Source organism: Babylonia areolata, chromosome 29 (genome assembly GCF_041734735.1).
Source record: "Babylonia areolata isolate BAREFJ2019XMU chromosome 29, ASM4173473v1, whole genome shotgun sequence".
NCBI lineage: Eukaryota > Metazoa > Mollusca > Gastropoda > Neogastropoda > Buccinidae > Babylonia > Babylonia areolata.
In genome coordinates this window covers 26,055,514-26,078,445 of record NC_134904.1, presented here as the reverse complement: position 1 = coordinate 26,078,445, position 22,932 = coordinate 26,055,514, and the positions used below count along the sequence as shown (strand labels likewise).

The 22,932-nt window shown below is 41.5% G+C and overlaps 1 protein-coding gene across 1 annotated transcript in view; it reads left to right on the top strand.

Annotated features, from left to right (window-relative positions):
- Positions 1-22,646, top strand: part of LOC143275037 (uncharacterized) — a 94,540-nt gene extending 71,894 nt beyond the window's left edge. Inside the window, exons 4-5 of the mRNA XM_076579100.1 lie at positions 3,267-3,483; positions 20,564-22,646. Coding sequence (XP_076435215.1) covers positions 3,267-3,483; positions 20,564-21,136 — 790 coding nt within the window. The 3' untranslated portion in view covers positions 21,137-22,646. The remainder of the gene's footprint in view (positions 1-3,266; positions 3,484-20,563) is intronic.
- Positions 22,647-22,932: the final 286 nt, after the last annotated feature.

Here is a 22,932-nt window from a genome sequence, read left to right as displayed (position 1 = left end):
TCCTGCCCCCATTGCTGTCCATCAACAATGTTTTTTCAGTTTCTGATTGGGTCCTGCTGCCCATTCATGGGCTTTACACAACTTTGTACAGCAACTGCACCTTTCTTGCTGTTTCTCAGGCAGTGTGCCACTGAACTTTTGGGTTCTTCATTCCCCACACTTGCACGCAGTCCTCTGCAGGCAACCAGTCTTGTTACCATTCTTTTCTTGTTATACACAATAACATGAAATAAATCACAATATTTTCTTTTCTAATCTTTTTGATTTATTATCAACAACAACAACGATCCCCCCCCCCCACTCCAAAAAAAAAAAAAAAAAAAAAAAAAAAAAAAAAAAAAATATATATATATATATACACACACATATATATATTATATATATGTATAATCTTGCTTACGGTATGTTCATACGATTTTCATATTAACATGTACACTTATATTTCTATCTTCATTGAGATTCCCTACATAGCAATATATGCACATTTGCATTTGCGTCCTTCTGTACACAATGCCCAGAACTCTCTGCGTCTACATACTGGCGCAATATTCATATGTGTATGTACATTCTTATGTATGTGCTTACACAGATTCCTTTCCATTACTGATTATGCACATTTACCCATTTACTTGGGTATATCTGTGCATGCTACACGTATGCTTGTACAGCCACTTATTTCTTGTGCCTCGATCTCTTGCCATTGGCATATTCCTGACATCATCACTCAAGTTGATGGAAGTTTATATATATCCCTTTGCACATATATGTATTCATTCTCATAAATACATCCCTACCTTGCTTTCGGAGGATGACTGCACTCACAGACAAAACTGCCTCATTCAAGCCTGAATGTATGCTCCTTCACATATCAGTAGTGGCTGGTCCTTGGGGACCCACACACACTCCCTTCCCACCCACAGGGCTAAGGATGCCCTCTCTTGGTGCAAGGAGGGACAAGGCAGTCCAATTCATTTGCCTACAACAACCCTGGGTTTGTACCACTATGGTTATGTCGACAGCTTCTCAAGGGCACTACATCCTAGCTGGTCCTGCCGTTGATGGATGTTGGTCTTCGCCTCTCAAGCTTTATCAGGCCTAAAAACTGCCTAGCACAACCCCAGCTTCATATTACTGTGGTTGTGATATGTCCTGTACACATGGCCTGTACTTCCTAGCTGGGAGTGTGTGGCAAGCAGCAGTTGAGTGTGGACGTGTTGCGCAGTCGCTCCAGTTTGTCACGAGTTTTGCGAGATAGGCTGTATTGGAGAGCGGGCAGTAAACACTGAGTTAGAATGCCTGTTGCATCAACTACCTTTAGGAGCGCCTGTGGCTCATTCTTCTTTACTTTCCAGGCGTTTATGAGGAAAAGAGCCTTTAAAAAAATGAGTATGAGAATTCATGTTTTCTCCCTCGAGCCATGTCATGGCATGGTCTTTGGCGCCATTTTGTCCTACCTGTTTTGGGGAAGTTTGCTGCTGTTGCGGGCCAGTGACATGGAGTGGAACCCAGGACCTGTGGACAGACCGGGCAGCATGAAGCAGACCAGGCTTAGTGCCAGGAGCGGAGAAAGGACTGCAGGAGGTGGTGATGTGTCTACGCCCCCGCAGACTACCCCCCAGGACTTTAGCTTCATGGACATAATGGAAAAGTTGAATGGGATTGACATTGCTCTGAACAGTAAGCTGGACAAAATGGAAGGTGACATAAACGGTAAACTGGATAGAATGGAAGGAGATATGAGAGACATTAAAGATAAATTTTTCAGGGTAGTTTTTCAGGGTTGGTTACCAGCGAGTGTACGCCTTTCGGTATATTGCGGCAAGCGCAATGCCAAGATAACTGTGCTTTTCTGGGTAGCAGATGCCGCCTTTCACACACCGTGTCAACACTTCATTATCTTGACTGCGGTTGGTGCACTTGCCGCGAGTTGTATGGCGTACCAGAGCGGTCAGTATTTTAGCAAATCACAGCTTTCGAAAACTTAATTTGTTAATTATGACCACATGCCAAACTTTTGTGCATCCTAGGGTATTTTTCTTGTAAATGGTAACATTATTCTAACTTTTGAGAAGAAAAAAAATTATATTGCAGCAATTTTCATTGAAAAAATAGTTTTGGTAGAAACTTTACTTAGTATTTCATCATAACTTGCTCCCTCTCCATTGTCCAAGCATTTTCCTTTCAGAAAATATCATTTTACCCATGTCAGTTTAGAAATTAATCCACTTTTTTATTTTTTTAAAATTTTTATACCTATCCGTTTTTTGTGAAAATTCCCTGGCATATAGGATTCAGTTATTTACCAAATCCCTAGACAGGCTGAGGGGTTAAAGTAGGCTCTCATGATATCCCATTCACAAGCATTATCCTAAACTTAGTATGAAAGGTCTTGTGACAAAAGTTAGTCCAACTGCCTTTTAGGAGCTCGAACGAATTTGTTGAATTTGGGGATACCTTACAGATGATGCAAGAAAAACACGAGTCACTTTGCATGTTCTTTCCAGATTTGATTTGCAGTGGTTTACCTTCTTCTGTCATAGATGACAGAACCTCAAAAGAAAGTTAAAAACTCAGTTGCTCCACTCATCTTGAAAGTCTTTCACAGACAACCATGTACTCCACTTCCATATATAAGTTACGATGGTTTCCAATATCTGAAAGATGGAAGTTCAAAACAGCTTGTATATGTTTAAATTGCTTCAATGGTTTTGCAAGTAAAGATTTACAATCTATCCTGCCCTGGCCTGCATTCTCCATCTGACACATGCATGTTTGAAATTCCATATTACAGATGCAAATCCCATTGTTTCAGAACATTTACACACTATGGCCCTTGTTTTTGGAAATCTGTTCCACAATATATCAGACTCAGAGACCACTCCACTAATAAATCTTTCAAGTCTAACCTTAAAACATACTTGTTCAAACAATATTCTTAACTGTAGATCATTCAGCACCCTGTTAGACCACACTTCCTCACAATCCCATGCTTACTCCAACTTTAGAGACAGTGTGGGATTGTGAGAAAGCGTGATTGTTTGCCTCCCACGCTTTCTCTTAATTGCAAGGAAGTGTGAGGTCTGCCCCCATGATTAAAAAGAACTCTGGGTTTGTGCCTGAACGTATTTATGCTGTTGGCACAAAATCCAGTTTCAACTTCTGCGTTGTACACACATTTGTGGAAACACTTGCGTGTCTCAGTGTCTTGTATATAATTCATTTGTATGTGTGTGCATGTGCGCATTGATTTTTGTAATAAATTTCAGGCACAAGCTGAAGCTAACTGGTACCCCTGAAGGTATTGCCAAAGCCAGGGGGATGGTGGAGGAAGTGAGCATGACCTTGATGGAAGCTAATCAGCAGGATGTGGACAAGGAAGACAGCATCAGCTGCGTGGCATGCTTTTGCCCCATCGACACCAATGACCTGTATCGTCTGGAGGCCTGTGCCCACCCCTACTGCAAAGACTGTGTCAAACATCAGGTATAGCAATCACAAAAGCTGTATGAAGCATCAGGTGTAGCCACTGTAAAGAAGATGAAACATCAGATATGATAGTAATGATAATAATAACAATAATAATATTCATGATAATAGATAATAGTAATAATAAGTATGTGTATTTAGAGCCTAATCAAATGATTTTGCTCTAAACGCCTTACAAAACTACGGTACCAGTGAAAATATTTATCAAAAGCATGCACTTTGGTCAAACTAAGTGAGCAAACTATATATATATATATATATATATATATATATATATAGATATATATATATATATATATGTACAATGGAGTCTCCTGTCGGTCTGACGGATGAGTAGGCAGACAGGCTTATCTGTCAGTGTGTGTCCTCATATGGGAGAAGAGGCCGATTCTGGATGCGCAGCACTTCCCACAAGTGTTGCAAGGGAAAACGTCTCCAGAAGTTGAGCCCTGCTTCCTTCGCTCACGCTTCTGCTTAATGGCCAGCGTTCTCTTGTTTTCAAACGTCTTTATGCCACTAGAACACAGCGAGAGCGGTCAAGGGCATCAGTTTCCCAGGAAGCGATGTCTGTGTCACTGGCTTTGAGGTTTGTCTTCAAGGTGTCCTTGAAGCGCTTGCAGGGTCTTCCAAGTTCGCGGTGGTCTTCCTTCAGCTGGCCATACAAGAGCATCTTCGGGATCCTGCTGTCTGTCATACAGACATGTCCTGTCCAGTGTAGCTGGCACTGAATCAGCAGGCGTTCGATGCTGGGCAGGCCGCTCCTCTCTTGGACCTGGAGGTTGGAGACCTGTCTTGCTACTTTATGTTGAGGATCATTCGTAGGCATCTCTGGTGAAACTGCTCAAGTTGTTGAATGTGATGGCGATACGTCGTCCATGTTTCACAGCAGTACAACAAGGTGGTCAGCACAACAGCTCTGTAAATTTTGATTCTGGTGCTGAGCCTGATGCCTTTGTTGTTCCACAGCCTGTTGTTGAGTCTGCCAAAGGTGGAGCTGGCCTTGGCGATGCGCAGCGTCACTTCTGCATCAAGGGCTCCGTTGCTGCATAGGGTGCTGCCCAGGTAGCAAAACTTGTTGACTGACTTGATCTCTGTGTCATCGATCTTGATTGCAGGTGGGGGGCAGGCACTGGCGTTCTGTGAGCTAGCTGGTTGGTACATGGACTCGGTCTTGCTGAGGCTGATGGTGAGTCCAAAGCACCTGCGGGAGGTTGAGAACCTGTCCATAATGAACTGCATGTCCTCATGGGTTTGTGCAGCAAGCGCACAGTCATCAGCGAAGAGGAACTCTCTCAACAGTGCCTCAAACACCCTGGACCTGGCATGGAGTCGCCGCATGTTGAGAAGTTTGCCATCTGTGCGAAACTGAATGTAGATGCCCCAGTTACAGTCTTGGAAGGCGTCAATCAGCATGGCAGAGAAGAGAATGGAGAACGGTGGAGGAATTTTGTTTAATGTCCTGTCACACATATCGGTGATTGAAGACATTTTGTTAAAGTATTTATGAATTCATCTGAGTATTATCGGTTAGAAGGGGTGGGAGATGTGGATGAATGGAGGGTTGGGAGAAACTGGGCAAATGAGGGTAAAAATGTGGGTGAAATTTGGAAGAAAAAAACCAAAAAAACAAAAAAACAAAAAAATGGAGAATGGTGTGCATGCCAGGACGCAGCCCTGCTTCACTCCATTTACTACAGGGAATGGATGCAACATGTCAGTATTTTCCTGTACTCTCACCTGCATGCCATCGTGGAATGACGCAGTCAGCTGGATTAGGCTCTCTGGGCAGCCGGACTTTAGGAGGATCTTCCACAGACCACGGCGGTTCACTGTGTCGAAGGCCTTAGTCAGGTCTACAAAGACCATGTGCTCACGGCACTTCTCTTGCATTTGGCGTACGGCAAACACCATGTCACATGTTCCCCTGCCTGAGTGGAAGCCGCACTGTGCTTCAGGGATAACTGTGTTGGAGACGTGGTCAACCAGTCTGTTCAGTATGATGTGGGTGAAGATCTTGCCGGCAATGCAGAGGAGAGAGGTTCCACAGTGGTTATCGCAGGATGTTTTGTCTCCCTTCCGTTTGTAAATGTGAACAATTGAAGCATCCTTGAAATCCTGGGGGACCTCTCTCTCCCAGATAGACTGGAACAGGGCGGTCAGCTTGTCTGTCAGCACCTCGCCTCCATACTTGTAGATGTCAGCCTGGATTCCATCCGCTCCTGGTGCTTTTCCTGACTTTGTCAGGTTCAGAGCCTTCGGGTCTCGGCCTTGGTGGGAGGAGCAGCTAGCAAGTCATTGACTGGTAGCTGTGGGAGGGCTGCAATTGCCTCGTCAGATACGGACTAGTCCCTGTTGAGGAGGGTGTTGAAGTGCTCTGTCCAGCAGGCAAGGATGTCTTTCTTGTCTTTAAGGAGGGTGGTCTGGTCCAAGGCTCAGACAGGGGTTGATCCTGTGACTCTCGGCCCATACACAGCTTGGAGACCATCATGGAAGGTCTTCATGTCATGAGCATCAGCAGAGGACTGAAGCTCTTCGGACTTTCTTTCCCACCAGGTGTTCTTCATCTCACGCAGCCTCTTCTGTACGAGTTGCTTGGTTTGCAAGAACTGGTTCTCCTTTCTCTGGCAGTCTTTATTGGAAACGTGATCCTGATGCCATATATGCAGTGTGTTCAGGAGCTTGGAGATTCCAGAGTCGTTCTCGTCAAACCAGTCTTTGTGCCACCTCTGTATAAAGTCGAGTGTGTCAGCTGCTGCTGTGTACACAGCATCTCTAAAGGTGCTCCATACCTCTTCTACATCAGTCGATGCAGGAATTTCTTGGAGAGCTGCTTGGATTTGCTGCTGCAGCACGTCCTTGGTGATAGGGAGGCGGTGGATGTTCAGCTTCCTAGGGGGTTTCTGCCTGGCTGGTTGGAGCTTGCGTGCAAGTCTGATGTTCATCTTGCTGTGTACCAGGTGATGGTCCGACCAACAGACTGCTCCTCTCATGCAGCATGTAATGGAAACATCACCTCCGTCCCTCTGCCGGACAATCACATAGTGCAGCATGTAGCTTTCTGTTTACGTTGATTTTTGAAAGACATATTCTTAACAAAAAAAGAGTTCCCTGCTGACCTGGTGGGAATTTCTCTTTGCTTGACTGAGTGTTTCTCTCTGGTCAGCAGTGAGGAGTGGGTAGCTAGCCCGAAGAGCACTACACAGTGCAAAACAGCTTAGTTTGTGCTTGCTTTGCATACCAATCTCCCATTTGGAGGAACAATACAAAGAACATGAGCATAAATGCGATTTTTGAAACCTCTACCCCACCCCAGGCGCAAATCAGTTTTAAAGGTTAAAAGTTAAACTAAGACTTTTTAAGCTTTTTCCACTCCTTTGTGGAAAATGAAGACATCTGACCTTGGATTTATTATTATTTATGTGTGTGTGTGTATGTATATATATATATATATATATGTATATATATTTTTTCATGTATTTATTCAAGTGGCCCCCAGTTGCAGTCTTTGAAGAATTTCTGATTATTTTTACAGTAACCTTTTTAATCTTTGCAGAGTTATTTAGGAATAATGAAAGAGTTGTTTTATTGTTACCTGCACTTGTTTTCCTCAACTACTTAGTTGTATGAATATATATATATATATTAGAAAATATACAATATGTATGTATGCCTACTCATATATATCACAATGATAATAATGATGATAACTTAATCCATACATTGCCCCTCCATGCCGCACTGCACAATGTAAAAACCGATGCATAAAAATGCATTCAAACACTAAAAGGACAATTTTCATTTGTATAACTGTGCACAGGCATCAAATCAAATGCCAGCAGTAATCTATGCATGAACTCACACAAAAAAACATCACACACAACTGAACCCCCCAGTTTACATACCAAAGATTACAGCATGCAGTCTCACATCACGACACCTGACACAAATATCACAACACCCAGAAAATGACCACATCACCCAAAACCAATCTAAACACCCAAAACCAGTTGCATACTTCCTAATGCCCAAACAATGCACAACTCAAACCACAACACCCCAAAATCATTCCCATCCTCCCTCCCTCCACACAATATATATATATAAAAAAACAACCCACACACACAACACAGACACAAGCACACACCCACACTGTCACAGGCATCAGATCAATTAAAGGTAGTTATAAACAGACGAGTTTGAGATGAAAAAATGGTGACTACTGGACCTTTTAAAACAAAGTAAACAAGAGGCAAAGCCTTCAAGATTCATTCGTGCTTCGTGCTTTGTCCAGTAAAGGAATCAGGAGGAGAGAGAAAAAAAGAGATCTAAGAAATCGTTGAAAAGTGCTCTGTATTAGATATGACGTATAAAATAAGCTTGGAATAAAAAAAATGTTAAAAACCCTTTTTTTAAAGGCATGCGAGCTGGATGGAGCAATGCATGTTCAGTTCCGAAGCAAGCAGACTAATCCCCACTGCTGCGGCGAATCTGACGTCATTTGACTAAACTTAATACTTAAAGCAGTGTTGACGTTATATTCTTCCTGCGATAAAAAAATGTGATTGTAGTGGACATGATAACACTGTTTAAATCAAGTTTTTTGTGTGTTTATTATATCTTGATTATTCTTTTATTTTGGGGGTAAAGGAGACGTTGCCATCGCTTCAAGCACACCACAACACATGGTAGATCTCTTGATCTGCACGAACCAGTCAACAACTGGCAGCGAAAAGAAACGATCGATTAAATTTTTCTTTTATGTTTATTCCAGTTAATTCAGTGTCCACTTTAGAATATTTATATGCAGTGAACACGTTGATGGTGTAGCTAGTACCACTGTATGTGTTCTGTCCAGAATTTGTATTTCTTTCCTTTTAATTGTGAACAAGAAAAATGAGGTCATGTTGTCTTCAAACACAACCAACCTTGTATCAGGCCTAACTCAGCGAGAAGTGGTTTATAGAATTTTCAGATTTCGGAACAAACCTTAACAAAATAAAACTGTTAATGATACAGAAATACGGCTTAATTCAGGAGACTTACAACCTATTATTGGTATGACTGTGAAGATTTTTTTCATACTATGTTAAAGCCAAATTTGGTATTGGCAGACAAATTATTTCCAGAGAAAATGGCAGTGTTAAAGTTTACTACAGACACACAGACATACACACACACACACACACACACACACACACACACACACACAGACAACCGAACACCGGGTTAAAACATAGACTTACTTTGTTTACACAAGTGAGTCAAAAATGATAAAAGATGGTTTCAAATCAAAGGTACCTTAAGATGAAGATAAAATCAATGTTTCAAGTCAAAGACTCTTTGTCAAATGAAGAGGCAGGCCACAATAGTCCATGCTGAAGAGGTGGGTACATCTCAGTGGCTGGAATATTGCTGTTCAGCTCACTGATTTGGAGGAAAGGGTGGGTGGGAGGAAGATGAGGGTGGGGTGCGAGGGGAAAAAAAAGGAAGGGGTGGGTGGGAAGGAAGAGAGGGGGGTGCCAACACCTCTTCACTAGAGAAAGAGTCTATGACTCGAAACGTCACTTTCATCTTTATCTTAAGGTACCTTTGATTGATTTTAAACCATCTTTTATCAAGTTGAGTTTGAGGTTGTTTTGAAGTTGGAAATGGACTGGGAGTGTCTTAATTCATACGACAAGGAGTTCCACTTGAGGGGCGTGGTGAATGCAAAGGATCTTGGACTCCCGGACTTAATGATAACAGAGGGAATTAAGAGAATGTGTCTGTCTGATGATGATGAACATAGTTGTGATTTTAGCCAGGTTTCTGTAAGAAATATGATATCAGCAGTCATCTCCATTGTACGGAGTACTCAGTATACCCTAATAAGTTGTTAAATGTCAAAATCTGCAACTTCATCAAACTGACCTCTCGTCAGTGGCACTGGACACTGGTCATATGCATTATTAAAGGCACAAACATTCTCTGGGGACAGTAATAATCTCTTAAAGAGTCAGAACCTGACATTTTAGGTCAAAGTGGTCAATGGTTATTGTCACTTACCACTGGTCATCTGCATTGTACAAGGTACAGTAGTACACAAGAGCTATTGGTAGTAACCACTGGTCATCTGCATTATACAAGGTGCAGAAATTTTCTGGTGACCATAACTAGCTGGTAAGGGTCAAATTTTGATATTTTAAGTCAAAGTGACCAGTGGTCATTGGCACTGAACACCGGTCATCTACACTGTACAAGGTACAGTAGTACTCATGACACACAAATAATAAGCTGTTAAGTTGTCAAATTCTGCAATTTACGTCAAAGTGATCTCTGACCTATGCTAGAATGCCAGTTTTAAAGTCTGATTTTACTCAGCTGGGGATCAAACTTGGGAGCTTCTACTCCTCAGGTGGACATCTTAACAAGGCCATGTGTCTGTGTGGCAGTGGTCATTGTTTACTCACCTTTTCAACTGTACTTTACTCAACTGATGAGTCAGACCTGACGGAAAATGGTCTATTCATGTATGACAAATTGTACCACAGTTGACAAATATATATGGAATAAAATGTCACAAATGTGACAAATTGTAATGTTTTGATGTTTTGTGCGCAGTACAAGGGCATCTTCCTTGGCTTGCAACGTGTGGTCATTCTGATTCACTCTGAACAGATTTTTCTGTTTTCAGTGCCTGTATTTCTTCATCATTCTCATCAAACCAGTCTTGGTTTCTTTGGATTGCTGGTTTGAGATGTTTGAGGACAGTAGTGTAGACAGTGTTTCTGAAGGCCATCCACTGTTTCTCGATGCTGGTCCCATCTTCTGTGGTATGTCTGGCAGTCTGCCTTCAAGGTCGTCTGAGAATTCTTCTGCAACCTTGCTGCTTTTCAGCTTGGAGATATTCAGCCACTTTGCAGTCTTCTGACCTTGGGATCTTCTCATGGGCAGAACGTGAAGCCTGAACTTGGACACAGTGAGGCTGTGATCGGTCCAGCAGTCGGCACCACACATGACTCTCATCACTCTTATGTCCAGCCTGTCCCTCTTCCTGGTGATGATGTAGTCTAAAAAGTGCCAGTGCCACGAGCGAGGGAGCACCCATGACATCTTCTTGTGGGTGGGTAGGCAGAACAGGGTGTTGGTGATGACAAGTTCATGTGTGGCACATGTCTTAAGGAGCAGAAGGCCATTGCTGTTACTAGTGGGGGGCATTAAGTCCAAAAAACATGAGAAAGCTGCACTTTATGGTAGAAACATTCTGTTTGTTTTTTCTTATTCCTTATTCATTTGTGGTTTGTTTAAGCAAGGGATCCAGCTTATCACTGCACTGGGTGTGGTCAGCGTCTAAAGTAGGTCACTGAGTTCAAAACAAGTGACACTTATTTCCTCAGTTATTTAATTTTCTTTCCCAATTTCACATGTGGAAATGTCCAGAATGTGGCCTCCGAATGTTAATTATGTTATTATTTACTTGCTATGTTATGTAAATGTCTTCAGGGGTGTTTCATGACAGAAATAAGAAAGATAAAATAAAAATAGAAAATAGGTCACAGTGTCAGAGATGTTAACTGGTCATTGTTTAATCTCAATGTCCACTGTTATGTTGCTCATACATTTTAAAGAACCTGTACATATTTGTCATCTTTCTCTGGGCTACTTGTACCATAAACAAAATTAAAAAAAACAAAAAGCAAGTAAACAAAATAAACAACAACAACAACAAAAAAATAGGAAGGGGAAAAAAGATGTGTCTAGAACTTTGGGTGCCATTTATGATAGCAGCTAAGCCTCTTTTTGAATTTCTTCTGCCATGAGTTGATATTTTGCAAAGTACTTCAGTCTCTTAAGATATGACCTTTATGATACTGGTATACTTTTAATTAAAGAAAATAAATCATAAATCTGTGAATGTAAGTATAATCAAGGTCAGCTCTGCCAATTTCCAGAGGCACCACACGCATGTCTATAACATTTTTGCTTGGATACGTTTTTGATTCATATCAAGCATTCACCAAACACTGCAAACATGTGCGCTCAATTCACTTGTATAGCCATTCTTTCAGCACTGACAGACAATACTGTGCTTACTAGATTCAATGTGTAGAAGATCAACAATGATTGTAGAATAATAAAATTCTTCTCATTCTCATAAGCGTAAAGAGTGCTTCCAAGGAAGGGTGTTGGGTCTTGTTGCTGATGCTTGACTGCCTTCTGCCCTGCAGTCCTTTACAGCTGTCCGATGTGGGAGGATAAGGAGAAATTTTAATGTACCGTTGCGCACACTGATGACTGTAGTCATTTTGTTAAAGTATCAAGTTTCATTTTTTTTTCTTGCCCAGGGCATACACAGGTTGGTCCAGTGACTCCATGCTGCCCTGGATGCTCCATTGCAGGCTGCACAACGTCCATTACATGTTTTGTCGTTGCGATTGAGTGCACATTTTCTGATAGCATGGCCAATGTTGCTAGTATGTCTGTCCACATACCCATGACATGCAGCATGGAAATCTGACCAGGAAAGTGTACCAGTGGCGATATCACGTTCATCTTCATTGACACTAATGGGCACGTGGTTGGTTCTTCTCCAGAGGCAGGCATTTGATACGGTCTCTGGTTATCTGATGTTTGAAATACAGTGCAGACATCTATTGATGAAAGCCTGTAGTTTGCTTGTGTTCGTCTTCGTTGTTCGCCATGTATCAGAGCTGTACCAGAGGACTGCCTCAACATTGATGTTGAAGATCCCAGGGCTAAGGCTATGAAGGATTTCAACCAGCCCTTTCTTTCTTGTCTGACAATGAACTGTAAGGCTGAAGTAGATTGGGAGTGATGTCTGTGTCCTGTTGTGCAGGATATGTGATGTTGCTTTTAATGATTTTTTGCATTTATATGCAATTATCTGTGATATGCTGAGAATAGTTTGAATCTGGGGTGGAGTGGTTAATTCTTCAATGGAATCTGGCCCACTGGTCATCATGCTGATGGGCGCCTTTAGGGTGAAATGTACACAATTTTCTTGACATTCTGTGGATGAATTTGCCATTGAATGAACTACCTGGCTACAACAGATCACTTCTTATCAGCTCAGTGGTTTTTGCAAGATGTGAGGCTTCTGTATCATAACTGCATGTTTCTTGGTGGTATGACCAAGGTCTTTGTCAAACATTCGGACAGGTCTCTGCCTTGTAAAGTGGCAATGGGGTCTGCAAGAGCTGTGCTAAGTTTATGTTCGATATGTGATGAATGCACTTCAGTTTGCTCAATTCCTGATTGTGCCAGTCCATACGTGTATATTCTACACAACTGAGACATATCATCATCCATGTCTTCATTTTTCTCTCATGAGTTTGCATTTGACAGATTGTCTGCACGTCTATAGAGTTAAATGAGCATGTGTATGGTACACATCTATTGTTACCATGTCCCCTGAAGCAAGTTAAACTAAAAGACTTCTATCCTGAAGCTCTTCTGCACAGTTTCTCATCTTGTAATCAAGTCCTAAGTCCAGCTCCTTGCAGTATACCCTCACCACTGTTTAAAAAAATATATTAATTTATTTGCATGAGATGTGTTACCAAACAGGTTTCTTGTTTTCACAGGACTAGCACTGGATTTGAAATTCTTTTGTTTATTTTTTATTTTTATTTTTTGCTCCCAGTCTCCTTTTAGAGTTTGTCACTGCTTTCCTCTGTTCTACACCTCTTCTGCCACTTAGCAAAATGTTGAAACGTTGCTTCATATCCATCTCCTTCATCAAACAAAGACAGATCAAAAGGATTTGGGCATTGTCCTAATCTTTTAAAATCAGCAAGGGTTTCAGTAACATAGGCGTAACCAGCACATTCTCGCTTGGTTGGGTAGATCAAAGTTTCTTGTGATGCTGTTTGACATAACACACAAAGATTCCAGTTGATTTCCACCATGTCGTCAGTCATCGACTTGGACTGTGGCGGATCACAGCAACCACATACATGTCTACATTGACAAGACATAACTGTCTCTGAGAACAAAGCAAGACAGTTGTGGTGAGCTCATTTCTTTAAGTTTCAATTTCACATTGTTCAGAGCCTTGTCGACTGTGAAGGCCTCTTCAGGGCTGTATGCTCTAATCATACACACCAGTACGAACAAATCAATTTAACCATACTTCCTTACAGAATATGCAACCTACAGGGTTGTCAATAGCTACCATTAAGTCCGTAAAATAATTAGGTTATTTTGTCTTGTACAAACCAAACGATCTCATTAATTTTCTTCTTCTTCTTCTCTCTCTCTCTCTCTCTCTCTCTCTCTCTCTCTCTCTGTGTCATTCTTTCATTCATTATTTATTCATTTATCTATTTATTCATTTATTTATTCACTCATTTTGTCACAATATTCTTGTATATATATATATATATATGCATTTTGTTGTTGTTGTTGCTCTTCATCTGCTTGTTTCTTCTCTCTCTCTCTCTCCCCTATTTTTTCTTCTATTTTTTTCTTTCTTTTCCCTTCTCTTTAATTTTTTTTTAATAATTATTATTTTCATTGATGCCTTGATGTAAAAAAGCAATTGTTGCTTATTCAATTTACCATCATGAAATAAAATTTTGACTTGACTTGTAAACTGTACAGTTACAGTTATAAAATACTTTCATCTAAAAATTAAACGCAATAGCAGTAGCCTATTGTTGATTACCACACTTAAATAGCAGATTTTTTTTAAATGATAATTTTTTTTTAATTTAAAAAGAAAGAAAGAAAAAGGCATAACACCTTCGTTTTAAAAATCTAACTTTTGCTGCCATGGGCGATGAGAACAACCAAACCAGTGCAGTACACACTAAGCGCCAGTCTCTGAAATCAGGAAGGTGTTGACAGCTGCGGGTCAGGCCTGGGTCACGCCACAACCCGCCTTGCTAAATACTATGGTGTCCCATTCGCGTGTGAGCGGTATAAATGGTCTTCGTAATTAATTTTAATTAATTTTTACGCTTGCCATAAGCCACTGGGAAAGTGGATCCCTCGCTTAATGGGTTCATTAGGACTTATTGTGCATGTATGTTAATTATTATGTCTTTATCACAAAGTGCAGGATTTTTATTTGAGGAACCCAACTATACGCTTGCCAGTTCTGTGTCTTCCAGTGATCCCTTCCCAGGTTTGGTAGTCTGTCCCTACTCTGTCATTGAAGTCCCTAAGAACAATGAGCTTCTCTGACTGTGGGACTGCTGAAATGAGGGTGTTGAATTCTTCATAGAACCTGTCTTTAACCCATTCGCTGCCAGGAAAATAAGATTTAAGTGAAATGTATTTGCCAGGGTTTTTTTTCACAAAAAAACAAGTACAAATTTTCAAAAAATTCTGTGCTCTTTGTTATTGGAGAAAGACCCATAAAAGTATATATTTTCTGAAAGGTAAATGAATAAAGAATACAAAACACATGATATTTTCCCATTTTATGTATATTTTAGTGACATGCTGTTGCTTTGAAATCAGTGTTTTGTTTTTTGTCACATTTTCTACTTGTTGATTACAAACATTAGTCAGGTAATTTGCACTAAAATATATTTTCTGGACAAATGGATATCTGCACACACAAAATGATACCAGAACAACCACAATAAAAAAAAAATTTTAAATGAAAAAGAGATAGATGCACAATGCATTGTGACTTCTCCAAGTGATAATATGGATGTGAGGCCACGCCCCCTCAGTCTCCACCCCACTCCTCTTCACCCCTCTCACACGGTCACTTGATTCAGTTCTCATTAGACCGCGTTGGCTGAGTGCCAAGAAAATCGCTCACACTGTGTCCTGCTGATAAGTCGGTCAGTCTGTCATCTGCTACGACTGTACAGCCGGCATAACTCACTGATAATCGTATCTTGGCCACTCTCTTGATTGCTCCCTTTATTTTCTATCAAATCATCCTATAAATGTTCATCACTGTCTTCTCCTTCAAATTCACGCTTCAATTTTCTGAGCATCAGCTAAATAGAAAGCAATCTTGGTTGATTTAGTTCGCCATGATTGCATGTCTTGAGCACGGTGTCAGTCTGACATTTTGTTGAGCGAGCGAGGAGAGGAGCCAAAATGTTCAAATAAAGGACTGCCTCATGACGATGGCGTTTCTAGCTATGAATAGAATCTAGAAAGATTCCCTAAGCTAAGGCTACCAGCATTTTTGTCAACAAACTGAATGCAAACCAGGGAAAAGGCAGAATATTTCGATGACAAGTTATCTCGTCATTGTGGCGGCGAAGTGTACATGCTTGCCATAACGGCTTATCTCGTCATATAGGCAGCCTAGGGGTTAATGTCAACTGGGTTGGTCATGGTGGGAGTGTAGGCACTAATCAGCACTGCACTCTTCTTGTTTGAAATTTGGAGCTGAAGTGTCATCAGGTGGTCATTGATACCCTCCGGACGCTTGGTGAGTTTACAGGCAAGGCGAGATTTGATAGCAAATCCCATGCCTGCTTCTTGCCGTTCAGCGCTGCTGCGACCACACCAGAAGAACGTATATCCACCACCATGTTCTGTAAGCTGGCCCTTGTCTGTTAGGCACATTTCAATGAGAGCTGCTATGTCCACATTGTTGCAAACTAGCTCTTTGACAACTAGTGCAGTTCTCTCTGGTCTGTCTGCCTTTATGTTATCCAGCAGAGTTCTCACGTTCCATGTGCCAAGGTTGAGCACCATCCCTTTCTTTTTCTTTTTTGTTGGTTGACCTCTTTGAGGGATCCCCACCAGCTGCAGTAAGCTGTTCAGGGAGAAGTGAAGCAGGCTATGTTTGAGACACGTTTTCTAGCCCCCTCCTCCATTGAGGTAAGCAGAGCAATCCTAAAGAGAGCTGCTCAGACACCCAGGGAGCTGCCGAACTCCACTGCTGCTTCAGTTCAATAGAGAGAGACCCTATGACCTGGGCTGCCTGTGTGCAGGTTTGTGACTTCACCTTCCAGTGTATCTGCACCTTCTGCTCTGCCACTCCCCCATCACCACAGGACTTCAGGTTTTGCGCGGAGTAGTTTGATGTCATGACCTGCGCTTGACTTGGAGAGGGAGAGTTGCGCAGGACGTCAGCCTCACTCTCTCGTCTTGGTGTATCTGGACCCAGTGGCAAGACAATAGTCGAGACTGGTAGAGATAGGTCAGGATGCAGTGGATGGCCGGCAGTGTTCTGCATGTGTCTCACTGTGCCCTTTTAGCGCTCCACGGCGCATTGCTGAGAATCGCCTTTCTGCTCGTTGAAACAATGATGGTTTCTTCTGAGCAGTTCACCAAATCCAGGCTTCACACTCTAGGTAGAAAAGCCCTAAATGTTGTGGGTCCACAGCAGTCCTAGCCGCATGCTCACAAAACTCCCTTCCCATTATTTGGCATCCTCATCCACCATTGCAGCCAGTGGGTGATGTTTCCTCTTCTGTCTGCTCCACTGTTGGGATGTACTCATATGAGACCCATACATGGGGGCTGGTTTGTGGGTGCAAGGATGAATCCACACACCAGTAAGCCATGCGCGCCACATGTTATGTATGGGGGCCAGCAACCACCTCCCTTAAAAGTCATCTTTAATGATGTGCCAAATCTGGCAGAGACTATCCCTCTCCAGATCAGATTTTCATGTTGGGTTTACTCCCCATATGTGGCAGGTAGTACTGGGTTACACGGTCACCAGTAACAGAGAAGAGCCTCAGACCTCACACTCAAAAGCTGTGTCAAACATCAGGTATAGCCACTACAAAGGCCTGATCAAACATCAGGCATAGCCTCTACAAAAGCTGTATAAAACATAAGTTATAGCCATGTCACACTCTCTAACTGTATACTAGTAACCCCCAACCAACCAACCCAGCACTAACACCCAGACAACACACAGTCTGTAACCAAAAAAAAAAAAAAAAAAAAAAAAGGTCATATATATTCATTCAACACATGACATAAATATTATGCAAAAAGGCTAAATCATGACAATATAAAGAACCAAGCACAACAATAATACAGACAAATCAATGGATTTATCAATCAGTCAATGAATGGCATGAACTGACACAAAACAACGCAGATATAATTGATGTGATCCTTCAAGTGAAACCCAATGCTCTCAAGAACAACAAAATGAATAAATCCACTCTTCTGGGAGGAAGATTAATTAAACACAGATGAGGTGTATATGAATTTCACTGTGTAGCTGCTATGAGGGCTGTATCAAACATCAGGTATAGCTTCCACAAATGCTGTATAAAACGTCAGGTATAGCCACTACAAAATCTGTATCAAACAACAGGTACAGCCACTACAAAAGCTGTATCAAACATCAGGTATATCCACTACAAAGACTGTATCACTATCAAATATCAGGTACAGCCACTACAAAGACTGTATCACTATCAAATATCAGGTACAGCCACTACAAAGGCTGCATCAAACATCAGGTACAACCACTACAAAGGCTGCATCAAACATCAGGTACAGCCACTACAAAGGCTGCATCAAACATCAGGTACAGCCACTACAAAGGCTGCATCAAACACCAGGTACAGCCACTACAAAGGCTGCATCAAACATCAGGTACAGCCACTACAAAGGCTGCATCAAACATCAGGTACAGCCACTACAAAGGCTGCATCAAACATCAGGTACAGCCACTACAAAGACTGCATCAAACATCAGGTACAGCCACTACAAAGGCTGCATCAAACATCAGGTAAAGCCGCTACAAAGGCTGCATCAAACACCAGGTACAGCCACTACAAAGGCTGCATCAAACAACAGGTACAGCCACTACAAAGACTATCACTATCAAATATCAGGTATAGCCACTACAAATACTGATCAAACGTCAGGTATAGCCACTACAAAGACTGCATCAAACATCAGGTACAGCCACTTAAAAAGGCTGCATCAAACATCAGGTACAGCTGCTACAAAGGCTGCATCAAACATTAGGTGCTTAAATGTGTCAAAAATCAGGACTAGCAACTGTAAATGCTGAGTCAAAAATCAGGAATAGCCAATATCGGACATTGAGTTTAACCAGACTGTCAAGTCTTTAGTATACATTTATTCTGCTGGCAGAATTGCACAGGGTCATTGCACCAGAATAGTGATGCAGTGAGCTTCAGAACTGAAATAAATTCAGTGGTGGTTGAAACCAAAAAGAAACTATCCTGGGTTTAGGGGAACAAAACCAAACAACAAATCCCGTTCGCTGTTGCACGTTTATCACGAGCCGCACTTGCAATCGGCTGACAGGTTGTTTAGATAAGACTCCTGCAGTCGCAGCAGTGTGCGCTGGCGTTAAGAAAAATGTAAAAGAAAACCAAAGTCAGGGTTGCTGGCAGCAATTCAACTTTTCAGGCTTTATGTTTCGGCTGCTACTGTGGCTGCCATGATGTTTATAGAACCATAGTAATGGTTGTTCTGGCGATTCCAACATAAGATTTGGCAATGCTCATTGCTGTTGCAATATTGTGGAAAATTTTACAAAGCACAAAGTAATAAAATAAAACATAGTTATGGTCATCTTTTTTAATTTCATCAAAATTCATCACAGCTGCAAAAAATGGACCAAAATTATATTCCGATATTGTATAGAGATTATATACTATCCCACAATCCCTTTCTTTCACATCAACAGTCTGCTCGGGCCATAGACATATATAGTGTAGATGTGAAACATATACCTCAGTGGTCCGGGCTGGCATTGGATTTCTATTGTCGGTCAAGGCCGACGAGGTCAGGTTGTGCATTCCAAACTCAATAGCATTGATTCTTGCAGGAAAATATACAAATAAGATGTCGTAGAAAATTGTACTAAAGCTGGATCTGACTTGTTAATTGAGAAAAAGTTCATGAAAGCTGTAAGCAATGAATAAATATATAGACCAGGCCATCCTTGACACTGCCCAAAAGCTGCACAGGATTTATAAATCTCATTTGTACTGCTCATTTAAAAAAAAAATTAGTAACATACACGACACAAAGTATATGCACTTTGTGGAAGTGTTATTTGTTGAATATATTCTTTATGGTTCATAAGAACAAAAATTAATGTGTGTGTTTGCATTCTAGCGATGAAAATGACTTTCAAATTTTGCCTGTTTTATAACTTTGTACGATATACGGCTGTACACTTTTGCACGCGCTAAACGAGCTATCCCTTCTTTCTCCCTTTCAGCCGCGGTCATGGAGCCTTGGTTGCGGAGTCTTATCGCTCAATCGGCCGCCGCGGGGAAGGGAATGGGGGAGATGCGTAAACAAACTTGTCAAGTCTGACAAGGCCGAGCTTGCAACATCAAGCTCAGTGCTAGAAACCCGAAAGAGCTGACCATGACTTGAAAAAACAAGGAAACATTAAAAATGATAACTCCAGTCTGGAGTCAAATCTGCCGATCTTGGTAGCTTCCCTAGATCGTTGACTGACTGACTCAAAGACACATGGCTTCCAGCCACATGTTTGAAGTAAGCCGATTAGTTTTCTGTGCATAGTTACAATATGAATTGTTCAGATCTCTTTTACAGCGGCCAGGGAAGACCTAGGGGCAGTTATTTTGTCTGTACATTTGTTTTGCAACTGGATGCATTTCACTTCTACATTGATTTTCATTATTAGCAGACAAGACTTGAGTATGATTGTGTGCCGGCAGAATTGTACAGATTTGCTTGATTGGTGAATACAGGCTGCCATGTTGGTATTGATGACATTCAGAATTATAACATGATGGAAGGTTCTATTCTGGTAACTATAACTATCCAGTTAAACAAAATATGAATGTTCTATCCATTTTGAGTACACACAACATTGTGTTGTGTGTTGGTTTGTCTGCATGGGATCTTCTTGGGTGTCATGTCTTTTGTATTACCTACTACATGTTCTGGTGTGATGCTAATATGCTTGAGTTCAGATACTTGTTTTTTTAAGAATTTTGCCTTTCAGTTCTCTGACACTTGATGGATAAAAGATTATGTGATCCAAAAAACATCGGAGTTAGAAGGATTATGTGGCTCTAAATCTTTTCTTATGACTTGTTATTTGACTGGTTAGTTCAGAGATGGAAATATGTTTTTCTATTTGATAGTACAGAACATTTGTTCATTGTTCCAGGTGAGCGTGGCAGTGAAAGACCATCACCTGCCAGTTATATGCTGTCAGGAAGGCTGTCAAGTCCCTCTGTCATGGCGAGATTTCAACTCACTCTCCCGTCTTGGACACCTCAAACTTCCAGACCTGGCTTCTTCAGCCCTCTCAGCTTACATCATGGCCAACCGTGACAAAGCTTGCTTCTGCACTACACCCAACTGTCCAATGGTGTATCGTCTGACAAGCGAAGAGGATGCCAAGACCTTTCAGTGTCCTGAGTGCAACATGCGTGTTTGTACAGGTTGTCAGGCACAGGCTCATGAAGGTGTTACCTGCAGCATGCTTCGCAGTTCTGACAAAGCCAAGTCTGGGGTGGAGGAGTGGGCGAGTGAGGACAGAAAGAACCGCAGGGCCTGTCCAGGCTGCAACAGCCCCATAGAAAAGGATGGAGGCTGCAATAAAATGATGTGCGATGCCTGCCGAACCATCTTCTGCTGGCTGTGTGGAAAGAAGTATCCAACCGCTGATGCATGCTACAAACACCTGACTCTTAGGCATGGTGGTATATTTGACATCAATGATCTCTTGTATAATTAATTGATCCAGACAGTCACTTGTCCAAAGAGTTTATCTGTGACAGTGCTGGATTTGCCCAACACATGAACACAAAGATTACTGGGTTCTGCCAAACATTATACCTGTGTTTTTCAGTGTGTTTCCATGCACTGTTGTTTCTGATGTTTTGTTGCACTGATTTAGTCTATACAACTGATTTTTTTCCTGTTCAACTCATTTTGTCTTAAAATATCTTTCTAGAATTTAGCCCGAGGCTTTTTTGTCACTGTTGTTAACCTTTGCTGGCTGTCGCTTTTGACTACACATGGAAGCTCAGGTGGGTCGTCCACGACCCATACCGCTGTCACTTTTGACTACACACAGAAGCTCATATGGGTTGTCCACAACCCATACCTTTAAAGAGACAAAAACCTGTATATTCCTCCAAAGCTTATAACAAAATATAGAAAAGGAAAACACATCGTAACAACTGATTACACACACATGCGCTCACACACGCACACACACAGACTCACACACACACGCACACACACAACTGATCACACACACAAACACATAACACCACATGCACATACATACAAACCCTACTTATGCACACAGAGATAGATAGATAGATAGAGAGAGAGAGACTGAGACACAGAGAGAGACAGACAGACAGACAGTGAGACAGAGAGAGAGAGAGAGAGATGACTCATAGCATCCTATACACGCACAATCAAAGATATTCAGTTACACAGGTACATGCTGTTAGAGAAAGAGATGGAAGGGGGTTATAGCTGAAGACAGGTGAAAGGGACGGAGGGAGGGGTGGGTGGGTAGTGGGGTAGTGAGGCTATTGAAAGTAAAACTTCTTTATTTTCCTTCACTAATTGCAAATTAAACCTTCTGAAATCACTATTAAAAAGGTATGGGTCGTGCATGAACCACACGAGCTTTCGAGGGGTGACCACGTTTTTTCCTCTTTAAAAAGCATGGGTTATACACGACCCACACGTGTCCATGTGCAGTTAAAACGCCACCTTTAATTACTTATTAACTAATTAACGAATTTCTTTCATTTTTTTGGCAAAATTTGGCCTTTTAGGTGTAGGAAGCATTTCTGAAATTCCGTAGAAAAATATTAAGAATTGGCTGAGATATTTGCGTTTTTGTACCCTTTTGGGTCGTGTACGACCCACGATAGCCAGCGAAGGTTAATGATGGCACTGTGTAAAACACTTGTTCAAATTGTTCATGTATATACAGAAAATTACACAAAAGATAGAAGAAAAAAAAATTACTAGATTTTTACAGATTGAAAATCTTGTGACATACAAGTGAAATTGTTTTCAAATTTGGCGAAAATCATCCATTTTAACTTGTTTGCAGAGAGTAATCGAAAGGAATATGTTCTTTGAAAACCTTTGGTCACCCATCATTTAGTTTCTCAGCCCTAACTGTCTGGACCTCACCGTCTGCCGACCTGTGGAAGGCCTCTTTGCCAGAATCTATCAAATCCCAAATGAAAACATATCTTTTTTTTCGTCTTGCATTTGAGTAATAGTTTTGTCTAATTTGTTTGAGGGATGTTCTACACTTTCCAGTGGTGTGTGTGTGTGGTTATGGTGGCAAGGAGGAGTGCTGTGTGTATGTGTGTGCGCGTTGTTTATTTGTATTTGTATTTCTTTTCATCACAGTTGATTTCTTTGTGTGAAATTCGGGCTGCTCTCCCCAGGGAGAGCGTGTTGCTACACTACAGCGCCACCCATTTTTTTGTATTTTTTCCTGCGTGCAGTTTGATTTGTTTTTCCTATCGAAGTGGATTTTTCTACAGAATT